Genomic DNA, 21,339 nt, shown 5'->3' on the forward strand with positions numbered 1-21,339 from the left:
TTTAGTTCAAAGTTTTCCTTTTGAATGTTGGTTTGATGTGGAACATGCCAAACTTGGCAGAAAATCTGTCACGCTTGCTACAATAATCAGGTCAGGAAAGGTCTCTAGAGTGTCCCTGAGGCATAAATGTCCTTTGTTACCTCTGGTGCACAATGTAATGAGACAACACCGAATTAACTTGACCTAAATTGTCAGGTGACAGAGCATGAGAGTGGCACAATGGTCCTTTATTATCAGACTCTCAAGGGGAGGAATCAGAATTCTTCCTTAAGACCACACACACGCCGCTGACAGGTGACTACACAGTTTTGCTAGCACCCTGTCTTATAGTTATAGTGATGGCCACTTTTGAAACACTGCTTTGTGAAGCTTTAAAAACCTTTGCGAATCAGTTGTTTCTAACCAGTTATTCAGCGCAAAATCACATGATTTCAGTAAATGAGGCTTCGCTATATCATAACTGTTTCGAAATGTTACAAAATTTCAGTGGTTCGCCACTAGGGGGCAATGATCTCTGTGAACCAGTTTCTATATCAGTGGGTTTTTAACCCGGGTCCTGATTAGTCTCGCGTTGCCAGACCTTCAGACTGACAGCAGAAGGTCTGGACTCCATAGCAGCTTTCATTGGCCAAGGACCGCCCAGAGGCCGTCTGACTGACATGTGAAGCAACCAATCACTGTTCGTTTTGTTCCGCGTCATGTTTAGAGGTGTGAAAATGTAACGTCGATGTCCTTACAATAATAGATCGGTGTGTAAAACTCTTGGAAGTATTTTAAAGAGTCTATGCTGCGAACTTTACAGACTTGACATACTTTTTTAAATCCAGCGTTTAGCTGCTCCTGATAAGCGCTCATTGTTACAGTTGTAAACACGACAGCCTTCTTTGTCCAACGATGCCTCCTGCGTTAAAGGCCGCTTAGTGAAGCGATGCTATTCTGATGCTTATTGGTTCTCTTCTTTGAATTTGCAGCGCACCAAGTCTGTCAATTTCATCAATCCACATTCCCGTTGAAAGCTTTAAGCTACAACCTGTCTGAAAGATGCCACCATGGCAAGTGACAAACATGCGTTCCAGTGTTGGAAATTTACAAATCTTTTCATCCAGAAATCAGAAGTTGCCAGTGAGAATGAAACTAAAATGTATTCTTGCTTCTGTTAGAGAGAAATCAATATTAGGCTAACCTCTGTAACCCATTACATTTCTATAACCTTCCCAACACTATTCATTTTCCAATGTTGTGTTCTGTATTGTAAATGTTAAATCTCTTTGCTTTTGTATTATTTCACGTTTAATATCACCTGACATTTCCACTTCACGTTTCTACTTGTTTGATTTTTGACTGTGAAGTACTAAAATCCTTCAAAATAGATTTAATTAGTAAATCATTGTCAAGGGTCCTGTTCCAAATGCCGCCCCAAGGCCTCACGTTATTCCTCTGACTCCACACTTTGATGGTGTAATTGTAGAGCTGAACAAAAGGGCATATCGGGGGCACGTGAGCTCCTTCTGAAATATAAATTGTCCACCCCACAGTCTCGTGAAGTTCACAGACACACACACGCAACAGCTATTGCAAGTCTGCAACTCCTCAAGTGTGTCATGTGGGACAGGCCTGGTTTCACTACAGCTTGTTATTCTTGTGTTGATGCGTTGCTTTGTTGGTCCATGCCTGATTACAGAGGAAAAACACACAAAGTGAATAAATAAGTGGCACTTGTTGGCACATGATAACAGCCTTTTGAACAGTTATAGTCAGACCCTTGCCATAATTTTCTATTCATCTATTAACATTTTTTCTGTATTTCAAAGTATGCCAGTGTTAGTCAAAGAGAAAGGGTTTAATGTTTTGTTTTGTTTTTATTGGAAACAGGCAGACAGCGCTGCTTTTTATTACTGATCCTTAATTTCTCACTATTACTGGTACTTTTGTTTATACCAGACAGAGAAATATTAAACACGGATTGAGAGCATGTTCATTTGAGCTTTTGGGAAGAATCATTGTGTTGACTAAACCCCTCCTGTTTAACTTGCTATACAATTCAATATTGGTATCTTTGCTAATAATGTTGCACAATTAGGTAAAAAGCATTTGTTTAAGAACTGGCAGAAATCATCCTTTCATACATTATGGTTTGAGAGTTTGGGGTCAGTAAGATTTTTATATATACACTACCAGTCAAAAGTTTTTGATCGGTAAGATTTTTATTGTTTTTAAAAGAAGTCTCTTCTGCTCACCAAGGCTGCATTTATTTTATTAAAAATACAAAAAACAGAAATATTGTGAAATATTACAGCTGTTTTCTATGTGAATATATGGTAAAGTGTAATGTATTCCTGTGAGGCAAAATTGAATTTTCAGCTTCATTACTCCAGTGGAATATTGTTTTCATTCTTCAGAAATCCTTCTAATATGATGTTTTGATGTTCAAGAAACATTTCTCATTATTATCAATGTGTCACAGGGACACACGGGAAAATAGGTAGATCCAAAAGCAGTATGGAAGTAATGATTTATTAAAGTATAATCCAACTCATCGTCATCCAGGCAAGGTTCAAACTCCATGTTAGCAATACAAATACAAATAAACAAAACAAGAAACAGGCAGAAACAGGCAGAAACAGGCAGAAACAGGCAGAAACAGGCAGAAACAGGCAGAAACAGGCAGAAACAGGCAGAAACAGGCAGAAACAGGCAGAAACAGGCAGAAACAGGCAGAAACAGGCAGAAACAGGCAGAAACAGGCAGAAACAGGCAGAAACAGGCAGAAACACAGACCTCTGACGTGTGGTGACAATAAAACAATGACTCCGTGACAAGGACTAAAACAGACAGGGTATTTATACACAGACACTAACAATGTGATAGGGAACAGCTGAGTGCAATCACGAGTGATGAGAACAGACAAAGGATTATGGGAAATGCAGTTCCAGAGTGAATGGTGACAGTATGGGGAAGAGACCTCTAGTGGACACCCGGGGAAACATAAACCAGACACTGTGACACAATGTTGAAAACAGTTAGTAAGAATTTTTATTTTATTTTTTGGGGGAAAGAAAGAATACTTTAATTCATCAATGATGAATTAAATTGATCAAAAGTTACAGTAAAGACATGTATAATGTTACAAAAGATTCTATTTCAAATAAATTGTTCTTTTGAACTTTCTATTCATCAAAAAATCCTGGGAAAAAAAAAATGTACATAACTGCTTTCAACATTGATAATGATTTATGTTTTTTGAGCATCAAATCCACATATTAGAATGATTTCTGAGGTATCATGTGACACTGAAGACTGGAGTAATGATGCTGAAAATTCAGCTTTGATCACAGGTATAAATTACATTTAAAAAAATATTCAAATAGAAAACGGTTCTTTTAAATTGTAATAATAATTTCTTATAAATAATAATTTATAATAATAATAATAATAGTAATACTAATATTTCACAGTATTACTGTACATTACAAATCCTACCAGCCACAAACTGTGCAGATCTTAACCCTTTAAATGGAAAGTTATGTCAATATCTAATCCTCATGTTTACAGATGAACACGAAATATCAAAATGTCAGATCTGCTCTTTTCCATACAAGGAAATACAAGAAATTCATGGTGATCACTGGCTGTCAAGGTCAGTTGTTCAGAAAAAGAAAAGAAAAAAGCTATTATAAACCAAATAGTGCTGAGACAGTTTGAGGCTGTTTGTTTAGGAGAATTTCACCTTGTAGATCATGCAAAAGAATCTGTTCATAGTGGATTTTGCTGATGATGAGATGGTGGTCATACTTTTTTCTTACTAGGTTAATTACACTCTACAAGTGATCAGGATCTAAATTAAACTTGATTATCTGCAAATAAGCTGTAGTATATTTTACTACTAACAAAGTATTTCACAATGTTCTCGCCTCCATTAAGACTTTTCCTGTGTGTCATTCCAGTTGTATTATCCTTTGACTCCAATGAATTAGTGGTAAACTGAAACCCAAATATGCCAGATAACCTGTCTCTGATCCTCTGTGTGCAGTCGGTGAATGAACATGGTTCAGTAAGCTGAAAAAATATTTTAATTACTGCCTGTGTATCTTAACGGTGTTCATGAACCTTGCATTGCTCCTGGAGTTTTGATAATGTTGAGAAGACTTTGGCAGTGATGGTTTGTGATGAGAGCGGTGTGTCTCTTAAAAGGTAATTACACAGGGTCTCTCTCACGCTGCGTGCACAAGAGACAGTGGATGACAGCAACACACAACAATCTCTTTTAATTAACCAGAGCTCACTGTAACAACATAGAACTTTCTCAGACACAGCCTTTTATGTCAAAGATGAGAAGTCAACTTCCTGTTGGGCTTCTTTGGTGTACCACAGCCCATGGTAACTGATGGTGCAGAGGACACATTTCTTACTATTCTTGTTGTTATTTATTTAAAAAACAAATCTGGATGCAGAAGGTTGTGTAAAACATGCATGTTGTGACAATGTACTGTAAGCATTAAGCTTAATTTTGGTCAGTCTAACCCCGTCACAAATAAAATAAAACTAAATTAAAATTTTAACAGATCTTCAACATTTTAAAGGAATTTTGGGTCAATATTTACTCACCTTTATGTTTTCCATAGCAATGCAAAAGGAGATATCAAAATGTTAATCTGCTCTTTTCCATTAAAGAAAATGTGCAATATTCATTGTGATCACTATAGCTGTCACGTTCAATTGTTTAAATAAAATAAAATAAAATTCCTACATTAGATTTACATGCCTCAAAGGTCAAAAATCACGTACATTTTCTCATAATATTGCACATCACCTCATCACTCAAAGAGTCTGAAAACGGTTTGTTTAAAGATTCAGCCTCTCCAAACCCCTCCTTTCTGTGAGCCTACTCTGCTCTGATTGGTCAGCTGGCCCAGTCTGTTGTGATTGATCTACTCTGCTCTGATTGGTCAGCCGGCCCAGTCTGTTGTGATTGATCTACTCTGCTCTGATTGGTCAGCCGGCCCAGTCTGTTGTGATTGATCTACTCTGCTCTGATTGGTCAGCCGGCCCAGTCTGTTGTGATTGATCTACTCTGCTCTGATTGGTCAGCCGGCCTAGTCTGTTGCGATTGATCAGCTGCCCCAGTCTGTTTTGATTGATCTACTCTGCTCTGATTGGTCAGCCGGCCTAGTCTGTTGCGATTGATCAGCTGGCCCAGTCTGTTTTGATTGATCTACTCTGCTCTGATTGGTCAGCTGGCCCAGTCTGTTGTGATTGGTCTACTGCTTACAGTGCATGTCAGAAACAAAACGCCTATTTAGGGGTGTTCGATTCCAGTTTTTCGGAGTTGACTCCGACTCCCGACTCCCACTGCAGGAGTCGATGGAATGTCAACAACACAAACCAAACTCTTCCTGTCTCAGCTAACAACAGTGTTCGAGGGTCAAAGAAGACATTGTTCGCGGTCAGCCAATGAAGATCATAGGCCTTATGCAATTGGTTATATTGTCATGTGTGTATATAACAGGAAATGAGACTGGAATTTCAGAAACGATTCTTTCTTTTAGGAGACAATGGCTGCTTCACTACTTTAGTAGGCGAAATTCAGTATGTGACAAAAGAAGTATGTTCAGAATTTACAGTACTCCATAAAAGAGTAGGCAAAAAGTACCCGGATGACCTGCATACGATGGACACTTTACTATCCCATAAATAGTCAATAAAAAGACCATTACACCCTGACATGTTTAAAAGACATGTTTATGGCCTTGTGGTAGTTGTCTTTTAGAAAGAAAACTGACAATAAATTTTGTGTAATAGTATTATACTGGTATTTAGTCCATCCATCTCCTTAAAAATTTTGCAACAAAAAGATGAAGCTTATCATCTATAGCCTATGTATGTCCTAAATGTAAGTCTCAAGGGAAAATGAGGATGAACTGAATGTGTTAAGAGGCATCCACTGAGTCTGATTTGTTCCAGAAAACTTGATAAATACAGTTTTTTTAGGTCCTAAACTCTAATTTTAAGAGCACACAGCAGAGATTACGTTGGCTTCATCACTGTACTCGGATGAAATGCACAAAGGGACAGTGGAAGTTCATCACGAGGTCAAGCTTTCACAAAGTCTTCAAACTGTATATTAAAGATATACAATGTTTCTGTACAGTAAATCCATTTATGCATGACTGAATCCCTTTAACCGGGCCAGCAGATTCAAACTGTTTTCTGAAAGTGTAACAGACAGTTTTACAATGTCTTTTATTGAAGAATGATCAAAGAACAAATCCCTCCTGTACTGTGCTTGTGTCAAAAACTGCAAGATTTTCCCAGCTCAGCACACACCACCTCTCAGTCCTCCTCTTCTAGTTGCTCAATACACCGCAAAGGGAATACTGTAATTAGGTTTCATATCTGGCTCTGAATGCCTGTGGCTGGTTTCTCATTATTTGATTTTCATGTTATTTTATTGCTGAGAGTTTTGCCATGTTCTGTTACATGTGTACACTTTATAAACTTCAATTAGGTTGCCCTGCAGATGGACTCTTATTCAGCTCAAAACATTACAATGTCTCCCATTGTGAAGTCCTTAAAGGGATATATCACCCTAAAATGAAAATTAAGTCATCATTTACATCATTTTTTTTTATGTACCGCTCGCACTCGTCCATATAATGGCAGTGATTAGCAACCAACATAAAGATTTTTTTAAAAGACTCAAATGTAACCAAGAACTACTCAACCCTCTCCAAGCAGGATTTGAAACCGGCATCTCCGGCTTGGGAGGTGGACGTGCTAACAAGGGTGCTAAAGAGAGTGGTCTCTAGCGTCAGTCGGAGTGAGTTTTACACTCACAGGTCTAGCTTGCTTCCGTTACACAAAAGTATCACAGAATGATCCCATGCAACACATGTCGGTCGAATATTCCAAGTGTTCTGGTGGTATACAATAGGGTTTGGTGAAAAACAAACTAAAATTGAATGTATTATTTAATGACATTTTTGACCTTCACTACACAACATGCCACAGTCCACTACGTCTCGTCTAGAATAAGCACACAAGCTGTGAGAAATCGAGATGAACAAAAACACTACATGAAATACATGCCTAGAAATCCCAAAAAAGTATCTGTGTACTTTCACTGAGGCCCTGTTTACACCTGGTATTAAAGTGCCCCTATTATGCTATTTTAAAGTTTCCTAATGTTGTTTTGGAGTCTCCTTTAACAGGTTTACATGCATCAAAGGTAAAAAAACTGTTTAATTGTCTCATAATATACATCTGAACGTCACCACATTTTCAATGATTCTCAAACGACTCGTCAGATGAATCAATCTCTCTAAATCCCTTCTTTCCGTGAGCTACTCTGCTCTGATTGGCCAGGCTGCTCAGTCTGTTGTGATTGGTCTATCGTGTACAGCGCGCGTGTCGAAAACAAAAACGTCCACTGCCATAACAACATCAGCTCTGCTTGTCCCGAGGCTTCCTACACCGTAAACTAAAGACAGTAACGAACAATGACGTTGATTTTACCATATCAATCCGAGCGCGAGTGCGATGATGAAACACTGGAAGAATTAATTTAACCCGAACCTCCATCGCAAGGACAACTCGAGCAGGACGTTTCTCAGTGACACGCTACTCAGTTTGAGGTACATTATGAGATGTTGCAACTGTAATTCCTCACCATCAGCATTAACAAGTGTATGTCCATCAACAAAACCGATTATTTTACTAATTGCAGTGATTCGGTGAACATGTGGAAACTGTATCAATAACAGTGCATACATTAGCCGAGCTCTAGCGTGAATGACTGATGTAACATAAATGTTGGTAAAACAAATCTTGCTCCATGCTTAATCTTTACTCAAAGTTGTGAGAACGACAGACAATCTGCATTAATAGACACAGTTTTAGGTAATAGTGGCCCACAACTGATTAGCAGAAGTATTTCAGTAAGACAGTAATAATGTGAGTAATCAGTTAGCAGGAGACCAACACAATACGAAACTCAAACCAACAAAATACAAAAAGTATTTTGAACACCATCTTTCAAGAGCAAGCGGTTTGTGAATCCTGCATTGAACTCTGAGATTTGAGAAGCAGTCGTCTATCAGTAAAATAAAGGGAACACAGCAAAAGTTTAGGATTATACTGCTGTGGTATCATGGTAAAGATGAATTTTGACCACTGATTCTTCACATGCTCGTCCTTGGGCAGTGAAAACAAACTGGCTTTACCGTCACATTGTAGAGCACAGCTTCTCCGCGACATGATGCTATCCAGTATCCACAGAAATCAGCTGCCGGTTTGCAGTTCAAGTTCCTGGAACAAGATGACGGCCCCGAAGAAGTTCGACAATTAAGGCTCGAACAGGACGTTTCTGAATGGTTGGTTAACGTAATGTCACTTTGATCTATCTTTGTATGTACTGGCAGGGTAGAGTAGTGAGATACGAATGCTAGGTGTTTACTGATGTGTACGTTAGTTCATTGACAGATTGATGTTACAGCTAATGGTCGTGAAAAACTTTTTACTTTAGCTTTATACTGACCCTCATTTATAAAGCAGTCTGGTGAGAAATGATTTGCTCAAACATGAAAGCATTGACGATGATCGTGGGTAATATTCCCTTCGAAAACAAAACTCAGCCACTGCGTCTTCAGCGGTTCGGATATAGCAACATCAAAATGACTGCTGTGTTCCTTATTACACCCAAGAACAGAACACCACAATCGCTTAGACGCCATTCTGCTCCAGCGTATCAACAATGGCGGACTATGATGACAGCTCGCTCAGGGCGGGTCTGTGTTGAAACGCTGCTGTCAATTAACAATCGTGGGAGGGGCGTCCGACCGTGTGACGTCACACGGTCAGACGGCTCGATTTGAGACAGGGGAAAACATATAAGGAGATTTAAAAAAAAAACACTGGATGGATTTTTATCATTATATGATGGTTGTGTACAGGCACTGCCAACACACATTTCAGTACAATCAACTTGTAAAAGTGCATGTACCATTATATGACCCCTTTAAAGGTCGTTTTCAAAAATCCATAATAGGGGCCCTTTAAGATGCGTTTTGGTTGATCGAATCGCAGGTAGATGAGGGAGACACATTCTCATTTACACCTGGTGTTTTAATCCATTTCTTTTCACTTTCAACCACTTTATTTCTTCGAGGGGAGGGTCTATTGGCGGGTAAATGTACGGGCTTTTTCAGATCTTTCGCTCAAATGGACAAAAAATGTTGACAAATGTGAATGAAATAACTTCTTGCGACGACAAACACAACAGATATATTCACCTCAGAGAAGAAAGGAAAGTACATGAGTTGTATTTCATGTGTTTTTGTTCATCTTGATTTCTCAAAGCTTGTGTGCTTTTTCTGGGCGAGATGGAGTGAATTGTGGCACGTCGTGCAGCTGTGCAGAGAAGACCAACGGGCAAGGTCAAGAATTTCGTTAAATAATACATTAAATTTCAGTTTGTTTTTCATCAAACCCTATTGTATACCCCCGGCTATGGATTTCCCCCTCCCCTTCTCCTCAGACTCGCCAGTTTTCCGAACGATTGTAATTACATTGGTAGATTCGGCACATTTGGGCAGTGGTAGTTCCGACTTCAGTAATATTTTATGGTGTTACAATGGTGAAATTACAAACAAAAAATACACATTCTGAGATGTCCCTCTTCCATTTTCACCTCAAAATTCTGGGTAGGCTGTGCCTCCCTTGCCTCCCCTGATGAGTTGCCACTACCAATTACTCTTTAAATAATTTTTTTCCCAAAGATAGTTTCTGTCATTTTAGATAGTTCGCATCACAGTGATGTATGTTCAAGCATTTGGTTTTAGTTAGTTATTTGATGCTATAAATAGGTGTAACGTCATGATTGACGGCTGTGCTTGTGTTTGAGTCTTTGGGGGCGGGACCCTTGATACCGCCGCTTCGGACTCCAAATTACGTCAACGGCGCATGATGTCAACGACCATTTCTGGGACATTTTGGCTTCACTTTTTGACAGTGAAAAGAAAATGGAGATGCTTCGTCCATCTTTTTTTACAGTCTAAACCTGGAAATGTAAGGCAAGGCTGGAAATATATGACAATTTTCAAACTGTGCTTTTCATTTCCTTGAGAAAAACAGGGAAATTAAGAACATCTTACAAGAGACGTACATTTGTACAAGATGTACATTTTTCTAGTCATGCTCAACTCTGAACTATTTCCGCTGATAAAATTGTTCTTTGTGAGTGCAATTGTGAGTGCAATCTCTCTCTCTCTCTCTCTCTCTCTCTCTCTCTCTCTCTCTCTCTCTCTCTCTCTCTCTCTCTCTCTCTCTCTATCTATATATAAATGAAGTGGATGATTTAGATTATTTAGTAACTTGTGATCATAGACAATAACTGAAACCTCTCTTTATTGTGGATTAAGGACATCTGAGCAATTTTCCGCAATTACCTTGCTTGAAATAGTTATACTTTAAAAGCGTATTTCATAATTGCTGCAATTCCCAAACCATTTGTGATAAAGCAACAGCAATCATCTTGAAAAATCTCATTCCTGGGGTCCAAATAACACAGTTCCGGACATTTTAAAGTTTGATAGTGCCTTTGGATTGATCATTTGTTAAGATCCTTCATATGATATACAGAATCGTGTGTTTATCACTGCAGGAGTGCAGTATTGATAGAATGCTTAAATTATGCCATATATGGAACTACAAAATATGTTTTTAAAGGACAAAATGAATAGGACACAAGTTCCAAGCATAAAAGCCCAGTTAAAACAGCTGATGATGGTCAAAATAAGAATAAATGGACATAAACATCAGATTTGACTTTGTTTTCTACTGTGTGAGATGTTTTGTATTTATCATCATATAAATGCACAGCTTGTCAGCAAAAATGACACCTCTATTACTCACTTTAAATTGCAACAGGCAGGATGAATACATGACCTCAAATTGAATATTAAAGCTACTTTGCTGCTACACTTTCTTTGCTACTTTACTCATCTGTTTCTCCTTATAAAGTTAAATGTTATATAGATGTCAGAATCCTGTATTGTGCTTTCCATAAACTAGTTAAAAGAACATTAGAGTTCTCCGTTCTTTTGGTATAAACATGTGAATTAAAACAATACATCTAACTATTCAAAATAGAAAGCGGTGGCATCTTCCTCGAGACAAAGACATTATATTGTTTTCATGTCTGTCATCAAGGGAGATGTATTGTTAAAAAAGTGATTCCCCTTTGTTTTAGCTGGTTTATCATATCAGGGGAAGCACATGAGTAATGCTGTAACTGGCTAATAAAGGTTTGCTAAATACAGGTCTTATAAAGTTTAGTCTGTAATCGCTTTAACTGTCAGACTATCACTTGTTTATGACATTTGAATAACAACACTAATGTACATCTGTTATATCTACTGCAATCTCGAAAATAATAAAATATGTTTTTGGCTTCAGTAAACATCTTGGATAACAGCCATCACAATTCCCTTAACAAGAATAATAAATAAACTGCATTGCTGATGTTCTGAGGCACCAGCCATCCTCTCATAATGCATGCTCAGTGCATGCTCAGGCTTGAAAGGATCATTTCAGAAGAGCCACTCATAAACGTGTTACTTAACTAAAACACGTGAGACCGTTTCATCAGACAAGTTTGACAGCTTAAGCTATTGGTTGGTCATCTTGAAGAGGTCAATCTCATTTTCAGAGCATCGTTTTTAGTACAAGTCATCAACTAAAATCAAATGCAAACTTCGATGTCGAATGCTATAAATCGTATATGAGGTTTATCAGTATCTAATGATAAGTGATATTACAGAGTGGGCAAATTTCAAGTCTGACAAGCATTTGCTATCTCTCTGAGCTCATTTATTCGAAATGGAGAGTCATAATATGATATGTTCAATGCAGCAAATGCACTTTCACTCTCATTTTCATTTATGATGCACATTAGAATGCATCACAATGGCGAGAATGGACAATGGATATTGTGTTTATTGCTTAGGAATGATGTCTTTTCATATTTGGATTTGTATGCGCATCAAATCACTCCCCAATATCATCTCAAGAAGATTGTAATGGAAATGCCTGTATCTGTGTTTGCAGGAATGCCCCAGTGGTGTGGTCAATGAAGACACATTTAAGGAAATTTACTCTCAGTTCTTTCCACAGGGAGGTGAGTGTGTTTAAAGTCATATATTCTCTAGTACTATTTCCTTTACAGTTACACCACATACAGTATAGTGTGATTTTTAATATAACCTGATCTGACCTTTTATTAAATTTTGTTGGTGTAACTTGGAGTACTCTCAAAAATATTTGGCGTAGGATTTACTTAAAAACAAGAATTTTCTTAAGGATCGCTGGTAAATTTCACAAATAATTAAAGTTACACATGGAATTAAACTTTTAGAAATACTTGTGCATTTAACAGTTTTAATGCACACCTTCCAGCCAATCATAATTGAGTATTCAGACAGACCATTGGATAAAACCGTTTAATGCACATGTAGTTCCAGTATATTAATGCACTCGCGCACAGAGCTCGAAGATTTAGCTGCACACACACAGAAACATTCAGGAGCACAGAAATTTCTCAACGCTGCCCTGCAACTATAAATATCTTCGCTACTGAAACACTATATTATATTTCTTAGCAGAGAGGGGGTAACATCGCTGTTTTTGAACCTCACAGCTTCACTATTATTAGAAAGATGCTGCACAGACGCAGGTAATTCACACACACATCTCTCTCACTCTCTCTGTCGATAATTAATTCACATTAATGTCATTTTACTGTACTACTTTATTGCTGTGTCTGATTCAAAGCGAGCAGAATGCTAGATCTAACAAGATGTAACTGACGAAAATAACCGTTATATTTATCCTTCCGGTCAAATATTGTGCTGCAAACATCAGTAACAGCTTTAACTTGTCAGTGCTGGCAAATGACCATGATAGCTATAAGTGGGATAATCAAAGGCTAAATGTGCATTAAAAACATTAAAAACATTTAATGCATACGCTAGCTGTAGATTATTCCTTAAATAATATAATATATTGTTTTGTTATTGATAGTGTAAGGTGAATGATGTTCCCCATGTCTTCAACCTAGAAACTGTATAACATAAAATAGAAATCAAACATGACCTTATAGGACTAAAAAGCCATCATTTCAGGAGTCCACCACACACACCACTGATCTGATTGGAAGTCTCTCAGAGGAAATGGTGATTCTCTTCTCTTTCGAGTCACATGATTTGTGCCACTGCACAGTCAAAGGAGTAGTTTTATAATTATAGGTTTGAGCTTCTCTACATCATTTGTCAGGGTTTGTGACAAATCTCTCTCACGTGACTCTACTCATTTCCTGCCCATTCACATACACACACTATTTGTATTATTTATAGAATAATGGATCATAGCGTATGCATCCCCTTGGTTGTTGAACATAATTAGCTGTGCAATGAGTTAATGACATTGCTGTGACTGAAGCTAAGCAGTTTTCTGTTTTATTTTTCAGATGCATCAACGTATGCTCATTTTCTGTTCGATGCATTCGACACTGACCACAATGGCTCTGTCAGTTTTGAGGTAAGTAATAATACTAATGGAGCATTCTGACTGAATGCAATCTCTCTTGCATGCATGGCATTAATAGTAAACCTAATAATACAGCATTTATACTGGATTGCAGTTTCACATTTGGACACACACACACACACACACACACATATATATATATATATATATATATATATGTATGTGTGTGTGTGTGTGTGTGTGTGTGTATATATATATATATATATATATATATATATATATATATATATATATATATATGATATGTTATTTTGTTCCGTTGTATATTCAGAATCGTGGGAGAATAGTGATCTCTATTTTAAAATGTGGAAGAAAAAATCTCAATTCTCAATCAAGAATCGTGCAGCTCTACCAGACAGAGCACCTAAATACTCTTTCCCCTATTGATTTTAACCTAAAAACCTGAAAAAAAAATGAAAAAAAAAACCTCAGTGGCATGTTATGCACCAACTACCCATAAACACAATTGGAGCTATTACAGAAATAAATGATTTGTTCAAGTTGACCACTGTTGCATCAATGTCTTGACTGACAACATATTGTGCTATTTGAATCTTACTGAGACATTAGGAAACATTTTAAACACCACTGAACCTTCAATTTGCACATAACAAGGATTTCATTCTTTGGCTATAAACAAACATCGCTGGTCCCCAGCGATACAGTAATTAAACTAAATGAGAATATCCTCATCTTGTTTTTTAATAACAACGCTTGGCTTGTCCTTTAGCCGTTTTGCTCCCACTAAGACTTATTTTGTCATATCTGGTAATTAAAAACATTGAATGCTCATGTGAAAAATTCAGCCAGAAAGAATTTCTCTCATCTTTTGGAGAAAAATGGTTATGTGGTTATTAAAGACATTTATTTCCATTCACATAAGAGAAATGTGAACTCAAACCATTCATTATGCCCTTTGCGTGCCGACTGAATAAGTGAGATCATACAACCATTAAAATACCATGAGGTATAACATCATCTTGTGAAATGAAACAGTTTGTTTAGCAGAATAATCATGAATCATGTTCTAGCTGTAAATTACACATTTATGTTGTGATGCAACTTATACTGATTTCTCAATGTTTTCTTTCATTTTATCACAGGATTTTGTCATGGGCCTTTCCATTCTCTTACGAGGCACCGTTCAAGAGAAGCTTAACTGGGCATTTAACCTGTACGATATAAATAAAGATGGATATATAACTAAAGAGGTAACATGAAGAAAATCAGTAAAACTTTATAATAAGGGTCATTTCATTAACAAATTAATTTGATAGGTGACATGAACTAACAATGAACAGCATTTATTGCTCTAGTTTAGAGTTTCTTTTAACATACACAAATAGTTTTAATATTTCAGGTTTTATCAAATAATATTAAAGCAAAAGGATTTCCTCCAACGTTTAGTGAAACACCGCAGGTCACGCTATTTCGACATGCCGAAATAAATTGAGGGGTAACCCACACCATACATTATTAAATCACTTGAAACCATCTCGGTTTACTGGTGTTACCTCCGTTCCCTGATGGAGGGAACGAGGTGTTGTGTCGATTAGACACTAGGGGTCGCACTTGGGAGCCCCAAACCTCTGATGTTTGCAGAAAAGGCCAATGGAGTTGTTATGTGGAATGGACATAAGGGTATATAAGGCATGCATCACACACTTCAGGTTTGTTCTGAGGAGCCAAGATGGTGTCTCAACCCCTCAATGACAGTTCAAGTTGTGGCAGGAGGGACGCAAAACCTGGTTACACCAGTAACCGAGACGTATCCTTTCTGTCGCTCACTCTTCGACGTTGTCAAATGAGAGACACAAGGGGTGCTTATACTAATTGCCACAAATGAACTGTGTCACGAGACATGGCGGTACAGATGTAGGCAAGCCTCCACGTGCCAACAGCAAGTGCAGCTACGCTAACTCGCAACCTACCAACTCCCAGGGTAAATGACATCAGGTCTCCCTAAGAAGGGGACCTCCTCATCTCTAAGAAGAGGTCACTCCAGCCGTAGGGCCTCTTCTGATTGAAAAGAAGTTTTATTTCAAGGCCGAAGTATACCTGGTTGTTAAAATTGAGAAGCGTTCTCTTTCTCATTGAGAAAAGAACACTATAGAGACCACATCCTACCTAAAAGGGGAGGTAAGTATGTGGAATACATACAGTGCTTAATGATGTAGAAGGGTGGCCTAGGGTTCACCACTCAAGGGAAACTCTAACTGGACCAGTTGCCCGAATTTTACCTGTTGTTACCTAAGACTCGAGAAGAAACTGGTTCCATACAGAGATTATAAATCTTGCGAAGTGGTGTAGCCCAGCCTGCAGAGCACCGTTCGCCAGAGCTGACGTGGCTGTGATACTCCGAGTGGAGTGAGCTCTTACTCCCAATGGGCACGGTACACCTTGGGTCTGATAAGCCTGGAGTATGGTGTCCATGATCCAGTGGGCCAGTCTCTGTTTGGAGACAGACTTCCCCTTCTGCTTGCTTCCAAAGCAGACAAATAGCTGCTAATATTTCCTGAAGCTCTGCACGCAGTCCAGGTATATGTGAAAAGCGTGCATCGGACACAGCAAAGACAAGCTCTCATCTCTCTCATCAGGAGGAAGTGTAGGACCAGAGAAAGATCCAAGAGAGGATAAGGCAAGGTCTTGTAGGATTCAACCTCTATGCACCTCACAGGAACCTAACAATCAGGTTGTGCTTCCCCAAAGACCAGCATGTCATGGTTACATGCTATTTTGCTTGAACAGTTTCAAGTAGTTCAGCACTGACTGTTTACGGTCTTGTGAGAGACGTGCTGTCATGGCGAGTCCAACTCCACACCGAAATAAAGAAATGCTCTGCACTGGGGAGAGCTTGCTCTTTTCCCAGTTGACCTGAAGTCCCAATCAGGCTAGGTGATCTAGGACCAGGTCCCTGTGTGCACACAACAACTCTCACGAGTGGGCTAGGATTAGCCCGTTGTTTAAGGAAAAGTATGCAAATACACATGTCCCTTAGCGAGGCAAGGGCAGCCTCTGCGACCTCCGTGAAGACGCGAGGAGAAAGGGACATCCTGAAAGGGACTATAAAGTGAATAGCAAATAACAGGCACAATACCGGTATAAACATGAATATCTTTGGGTTCAATATACGTCACATGATTAAACATGCGTCATCATTTTCAAATACCTCAGTTTTCACAATCCACACCTGCGCGAAAACAGCGTTTTCAAAAGCTTTGTTTTCATTAATGAAAATGCTGTCTCAGTGTGGACGGAAGGCCAAAATGGAGAGGAAAAGACCCCAGGAACCAATCATCCAAATGCGACCGGATGAGTCCACTTGAGCCCCATGCTCGCGGCGGCCCATGAAAGCACGGCTACTCAGACTGTACTGTCACACACGAAGGTGGAAGCACAGACGAGTCATCCATATGTCCAGGGGCGTGGCCAGAGATGCAAATTCCACACGCCAATTCCATTGGCCTTTTCTAAAAAAAACCTCAGAGGTGTTTGTCTCTCATTCGAAACAACGTCGAAGTGAGTGACAGAAAGGGAACTATTATTACCTAGATTAATAAATGCTGTAATATTTTGCACACTGTAAAAATGATTATACTAATTAGTATATAAAGTAAATAGTATATTGTACTAACTACAGATTTAATTAAGTTTTTCTAGCAATTTCTTTGTAATTGTTTGTGAAATTTACAAGCAATTTCTGAGTGGAAATGTTTCTACACCACGATTTTTCCAGTGTATTGTCGGTTCATGAAGATGCATAAACTAATTAAATCTTATTACAAAGTGTTGTCGGAAAATCACTCACATGACAAGCGATTATGTAAAAACACCAACAAACAACATGCCTGTCTATTGTTTGGTATTCACAGGAAATGTTAGATATCATAAAGTCTATCTATGACATGATGGGAAGATGCACATATCCCACACTCAAAGAGGAAACTCCACGACAGCATGTGGAGATATTTTTCCAGGTGAGATTGATTATTTTCAGTATATCCCATATCTAATTTATTCCATCTTGATTGTTTTTCAAATAGAAAATAGGCTCACACTTTATATTAGGTGCCTTTAACTACTACTACTACTACTACACACACACACACACACACACACATATTGTCCATATATATACTTTATACCACACAAGGAGCAGTGCGATATGGCTGTATATCAGCACAGCTGTGATTCGGCCGTATATATATTTATGTATATACTGTGTATTGTATAATACATTAGAGTATGTACAGTGAAAGACACTTAATATAAAGTGGGACTGAATAGTACTTCACCGCAGTATTTACTGGTAAAGCAAGTACATTTCCAGAATGTTTTCCTATCTATGTCTTGTTATGCATCACAGTAATCTTACAGATCTAGTTTCTGCTAATGTCATCATAGATTGTCTAGATGTAATTCTAAGCAACTGTGAGCAAGCTCAAATGAGCACATTGACCTTGTGACCCTTTTTGTGTCTTGACAGAAAATGGACAAAAACAGGGATGGAGTGGTCACTATAGATGAATTTATAGACTGCTGTCAAAATGTAAGCCTATTTTTGGTATGAATGTGATGTTCTGCATGAATGCCTTTCTTGAAAACATTTACAATAGGTTTTTTCTTGAGTAAAGAGAAAAGCTTCTTATTCATTGAGCCTGCGGCAGAGAGTCATCCTGAGGACTGTCCATTATTAAAGTGTTTACCTGTGTGTCCATTTGCTCCCCACAGGATGAGAACATCATGAGATCAATGCAGCTTTTTGAGAACGTCATTTAACATCTGAATGGACTCTGTTGGCGGGCCAGCTCATATAACCACCTTTATACTCCACAAACTCCGAAGTCCTCGATGAGACACGTCTGATTACTAGCAGTGAATCACCCATAAACCAAAATTTACAGCATTTTTAATATCAAAGAAAATTTTCTTTTTTTTTATAATATAAAATTATACCTTCGTTTAGAGTACAGCAATTTATGAAAAGCCTGTTTCCACCATGGAAAAAAATAAATAAAAAGGTAATTGTGACTTTTTATCTCACAAATCTGACTGAAAAGAACTACAATCCCACAGCATAATTTAAGTTTATTGCAAAATATGAATATATAAAAACAACAATTTATGTATTTTAAGAGGCAGACTCGATTACTCGTGCTTCATGGGAGTGGGCGGAGCTAAAGAGCTCTTCTGATTGGTTTGATCTCTGATTAGTGGAATTTTCTGTTCAGCATCATGGATAATGTAGTTTTTCACCACAAATTCCGCTGTTAAACAATATTATTTGATTTGATTTACAACCTCGTAGCTCACAGTAGGTTTCTTTAAAAGTTATCATTAAAAATCACTTTCCCTATGGAGAAAATGAATGGAGTTTTTACTTACGGAACCCAGTCAGAATTGTGAGATATAAACCTGCAATTGAAAAATTACCTTTTTTATTTATGATAAAAAATATTATTTTATTTATTTATTTTATCCATCCTATAGATTCATAAATCAGCTTTTTCTGAAAATTGAAAATGACTAGAAGCCATTTTACATCTAGAGGTACATTTCATACATTTGCCCTCCATTCATAAATGTACAAAGAATATTTGACAGACAATTACAATGATTACTCATTGATTGAACAACCATTTGGCCCTCATGGTTTAACACTCATTGTCACATCAACTCATTTGTTAAGTTACTAATGTGCCACACATAAAGGTACATGGCATAGTACAAATTTATCACATAACTTGATTAATGGTGTTCTTAAGCACAACAGTCAGTAATAATTCATTCTTCTTGCCTTCTTTCTTTCCATAAGTACAAACATGTGAATCTGCAGCCTTTACATTTCTACAGAATCATTCCAGAATGTTCTTATTACAACAGCGGGTCCAGCCAAAACAGGTGGAAAGATTAAAATAAAGATGTTTGTTTTCGAAAATATATTTAAAATAGATCTTTACAGTTTTTTGTTTTTTTTTTCAGAATCATTTGCCAACTAGAACAAGATGTTATATTATAGATTTGGAAGCGAATCAAAGCACACATGTTGTATTTGTCTTAGGAAACACTGTTACAAAGTAATGCTGCTTATATGTATCTTAGTTAAAGTCCTTGTGAAAAATGTCACATTATGTTTACATGTTTCTAACACTGTATCACTGTTCTCAAAGCATCTTGCTGTGTGGGTTTATTTATAAGCGCATCAGGCTGCCTGTAGCCGTACAGTAGCCTGTGTTTTTATTCTGTTTGACCATCAGTATTTGTGTCTGCAAAAGAGCTCTGTTAATGTCAAAGAAATGTCTCGTGTCTTTCAGTGCATTGTATAAACCTGTCTATTAGCATCTTCAGTTGATTTCAGGATGTTAAAACATATTACCTCCCACAGAATTGTTATCGAATATGATTTAACTGTGGGAAAATCATAAAAACAAATCAATTATAAATGTAGTCCAACAAGAGTTCTCCACCGTCGCCACCTAGTGGTAAGTGACTTCAGTTGCAGCACAACGTGGCTGACAACATACATGTAGAGAAAAATTGGATAATTACACGATAACACACCGCCAAAATAAACTGTCAATATTTAGATTTTCCAATATTCTAATGCTGTCATTAGAAACACATGGGCCCAGTTGCAACAAGCTTCCATTACAATCATAATCATAACATAACTAGTATACGAATCTAAGCTGAATCCTTGGATGTATGTTTCCTTCAACATGCATTTTGGTTAGTCACGTGGAGCATTTACCACACGATAATTCTCAAAATTTGATCTCAAAAGTGATCATGCGGCTTTAATGGAAGTCTAAAGATAACCTGTATACCAGAGAATGAGAGAGATAATAAGAAATATAAATTGAGGCCAGTCCAGACATCGGGGTTGAAAAGTATGGAGCCCCTATAGGGACATGGTAAAGGAAAAAAAATATGAGATGGAGGGGAAAAAAATTGTCAACGCTTTTTGTCCCTTTAGGGGCTTTGTAGAAAATAAATTATTACACTGATTTGTATTTAAAATGTGTGTAGATATTTCATAAGTTACAAAGTGCGGAGCCCCTTAAGTTACATGGTAGTGGGAAAAAAATATGAGATTAAAATAAGTCAGTGCTTTTGCGTTCCCCCGAGAAACGTAACGTTCGCCCGCAAAACCTTTTTCAAAAGCAAAAGTTTCTTGGGGGAGCGCAAAACATTTGCGAGAGAACGCAAAAGCATTGACAAATATTTTTTCCTCCATCTCATATTTTTTCCCTTCACCATGTCCCTCTAGGGGCTCCGTACAAATGGGCATTTTTGATGCATCTCTTTTTTTTTCAGATCCTACATTTTTCTTATTTATTCAGAATATGCAAATAATGTTTATTGTTTTGGGTTCTATATTAACTGTCTAAAAAGAACACTTGATTGTCTGTCAATTTTTAGTTTTGCGATGCCTGCATGCCTGAATGACATTAGCTTTTTCAGGAGAAGAGTGCATGAGCTTTTCCCTACTCTAGAAATCAGTGCCTTTCTTTGTTAATGTTCATCCCAAACTGTATTTTCTGTCTGACTTCATTGTAATTGAGTTACAGCATTGAACATGATCCTTTTAAGTCCTTTTCTGAAAACAATGCTGTCATTGATTGCTGTATTTGAGGTTACCCAATAACATTCTAATAATGCACAATTTCCTGCAAGCGACGTGAGAACCAGCTGCATGTGTAGAGCGTGAAGAAGGCTTTACAGCAGGAGTGGGCAACT

General features: G+C 37.7%; 1 protein-coding gene across 7 annotated transcripts in view; it reads left to right on the forward strand.

The window, feature by feature from the left end:
• The window catches only part of kcnip4a (potassium voltage-gated channel interacting protein 4a), a 211,417-nt gene extending 192,922 nt beyond the window's left edge, over positions 1-18,495 (forward strand). For all 7 annotated transcript variants that reach the window (XM_084403779.1, XM_084403776.1, XM_084403774.1 and 4 more), the window contains 6 exons: positions 12,103-12,172; positions 13,520-13,590; positions 14,703-14,810; positions 17,472-17,576; positions 18,086-18,148; positions 18,331-18,495. In XM_084403779.1, the coding sequence (XP_084259905.1) occupies positions 12,103-12,172; positions 13,520-13,590; positions 14,703-14,810; positions 17,472-17,576; positions 18,086-18,148; positions 18,331-18,378 (465 nt within the window). In that variant the 3' untranslated portion in view covers positions 18,379-18,495. The remainder of the gene's footprint in view (positions 1-12,102; positions 12,173-13,519; positions 13,591-14,702; positions 14,811-17,471; positions 17,577-18,085; positions 18,149-18,330) is intronic.
• The last annotated feature ends 2,844 nt before the right edge of the window (positions 18,496-21,339 follow it).

The sequence above is a fragment of the Rutilus rutilus genome, assembly GCF_951802725.1.
Source record: "Rutilus rutilus genome assembly, chromosome: 3".
In the NCBI taxonomy this organism is placed as follows: domain Eukaryota; kingdom Metazoa; phylum Chordata; class Actinopteri; order Cypriniformes; family Leuciscidae; genus Rutilus; species Rutilus rutilus.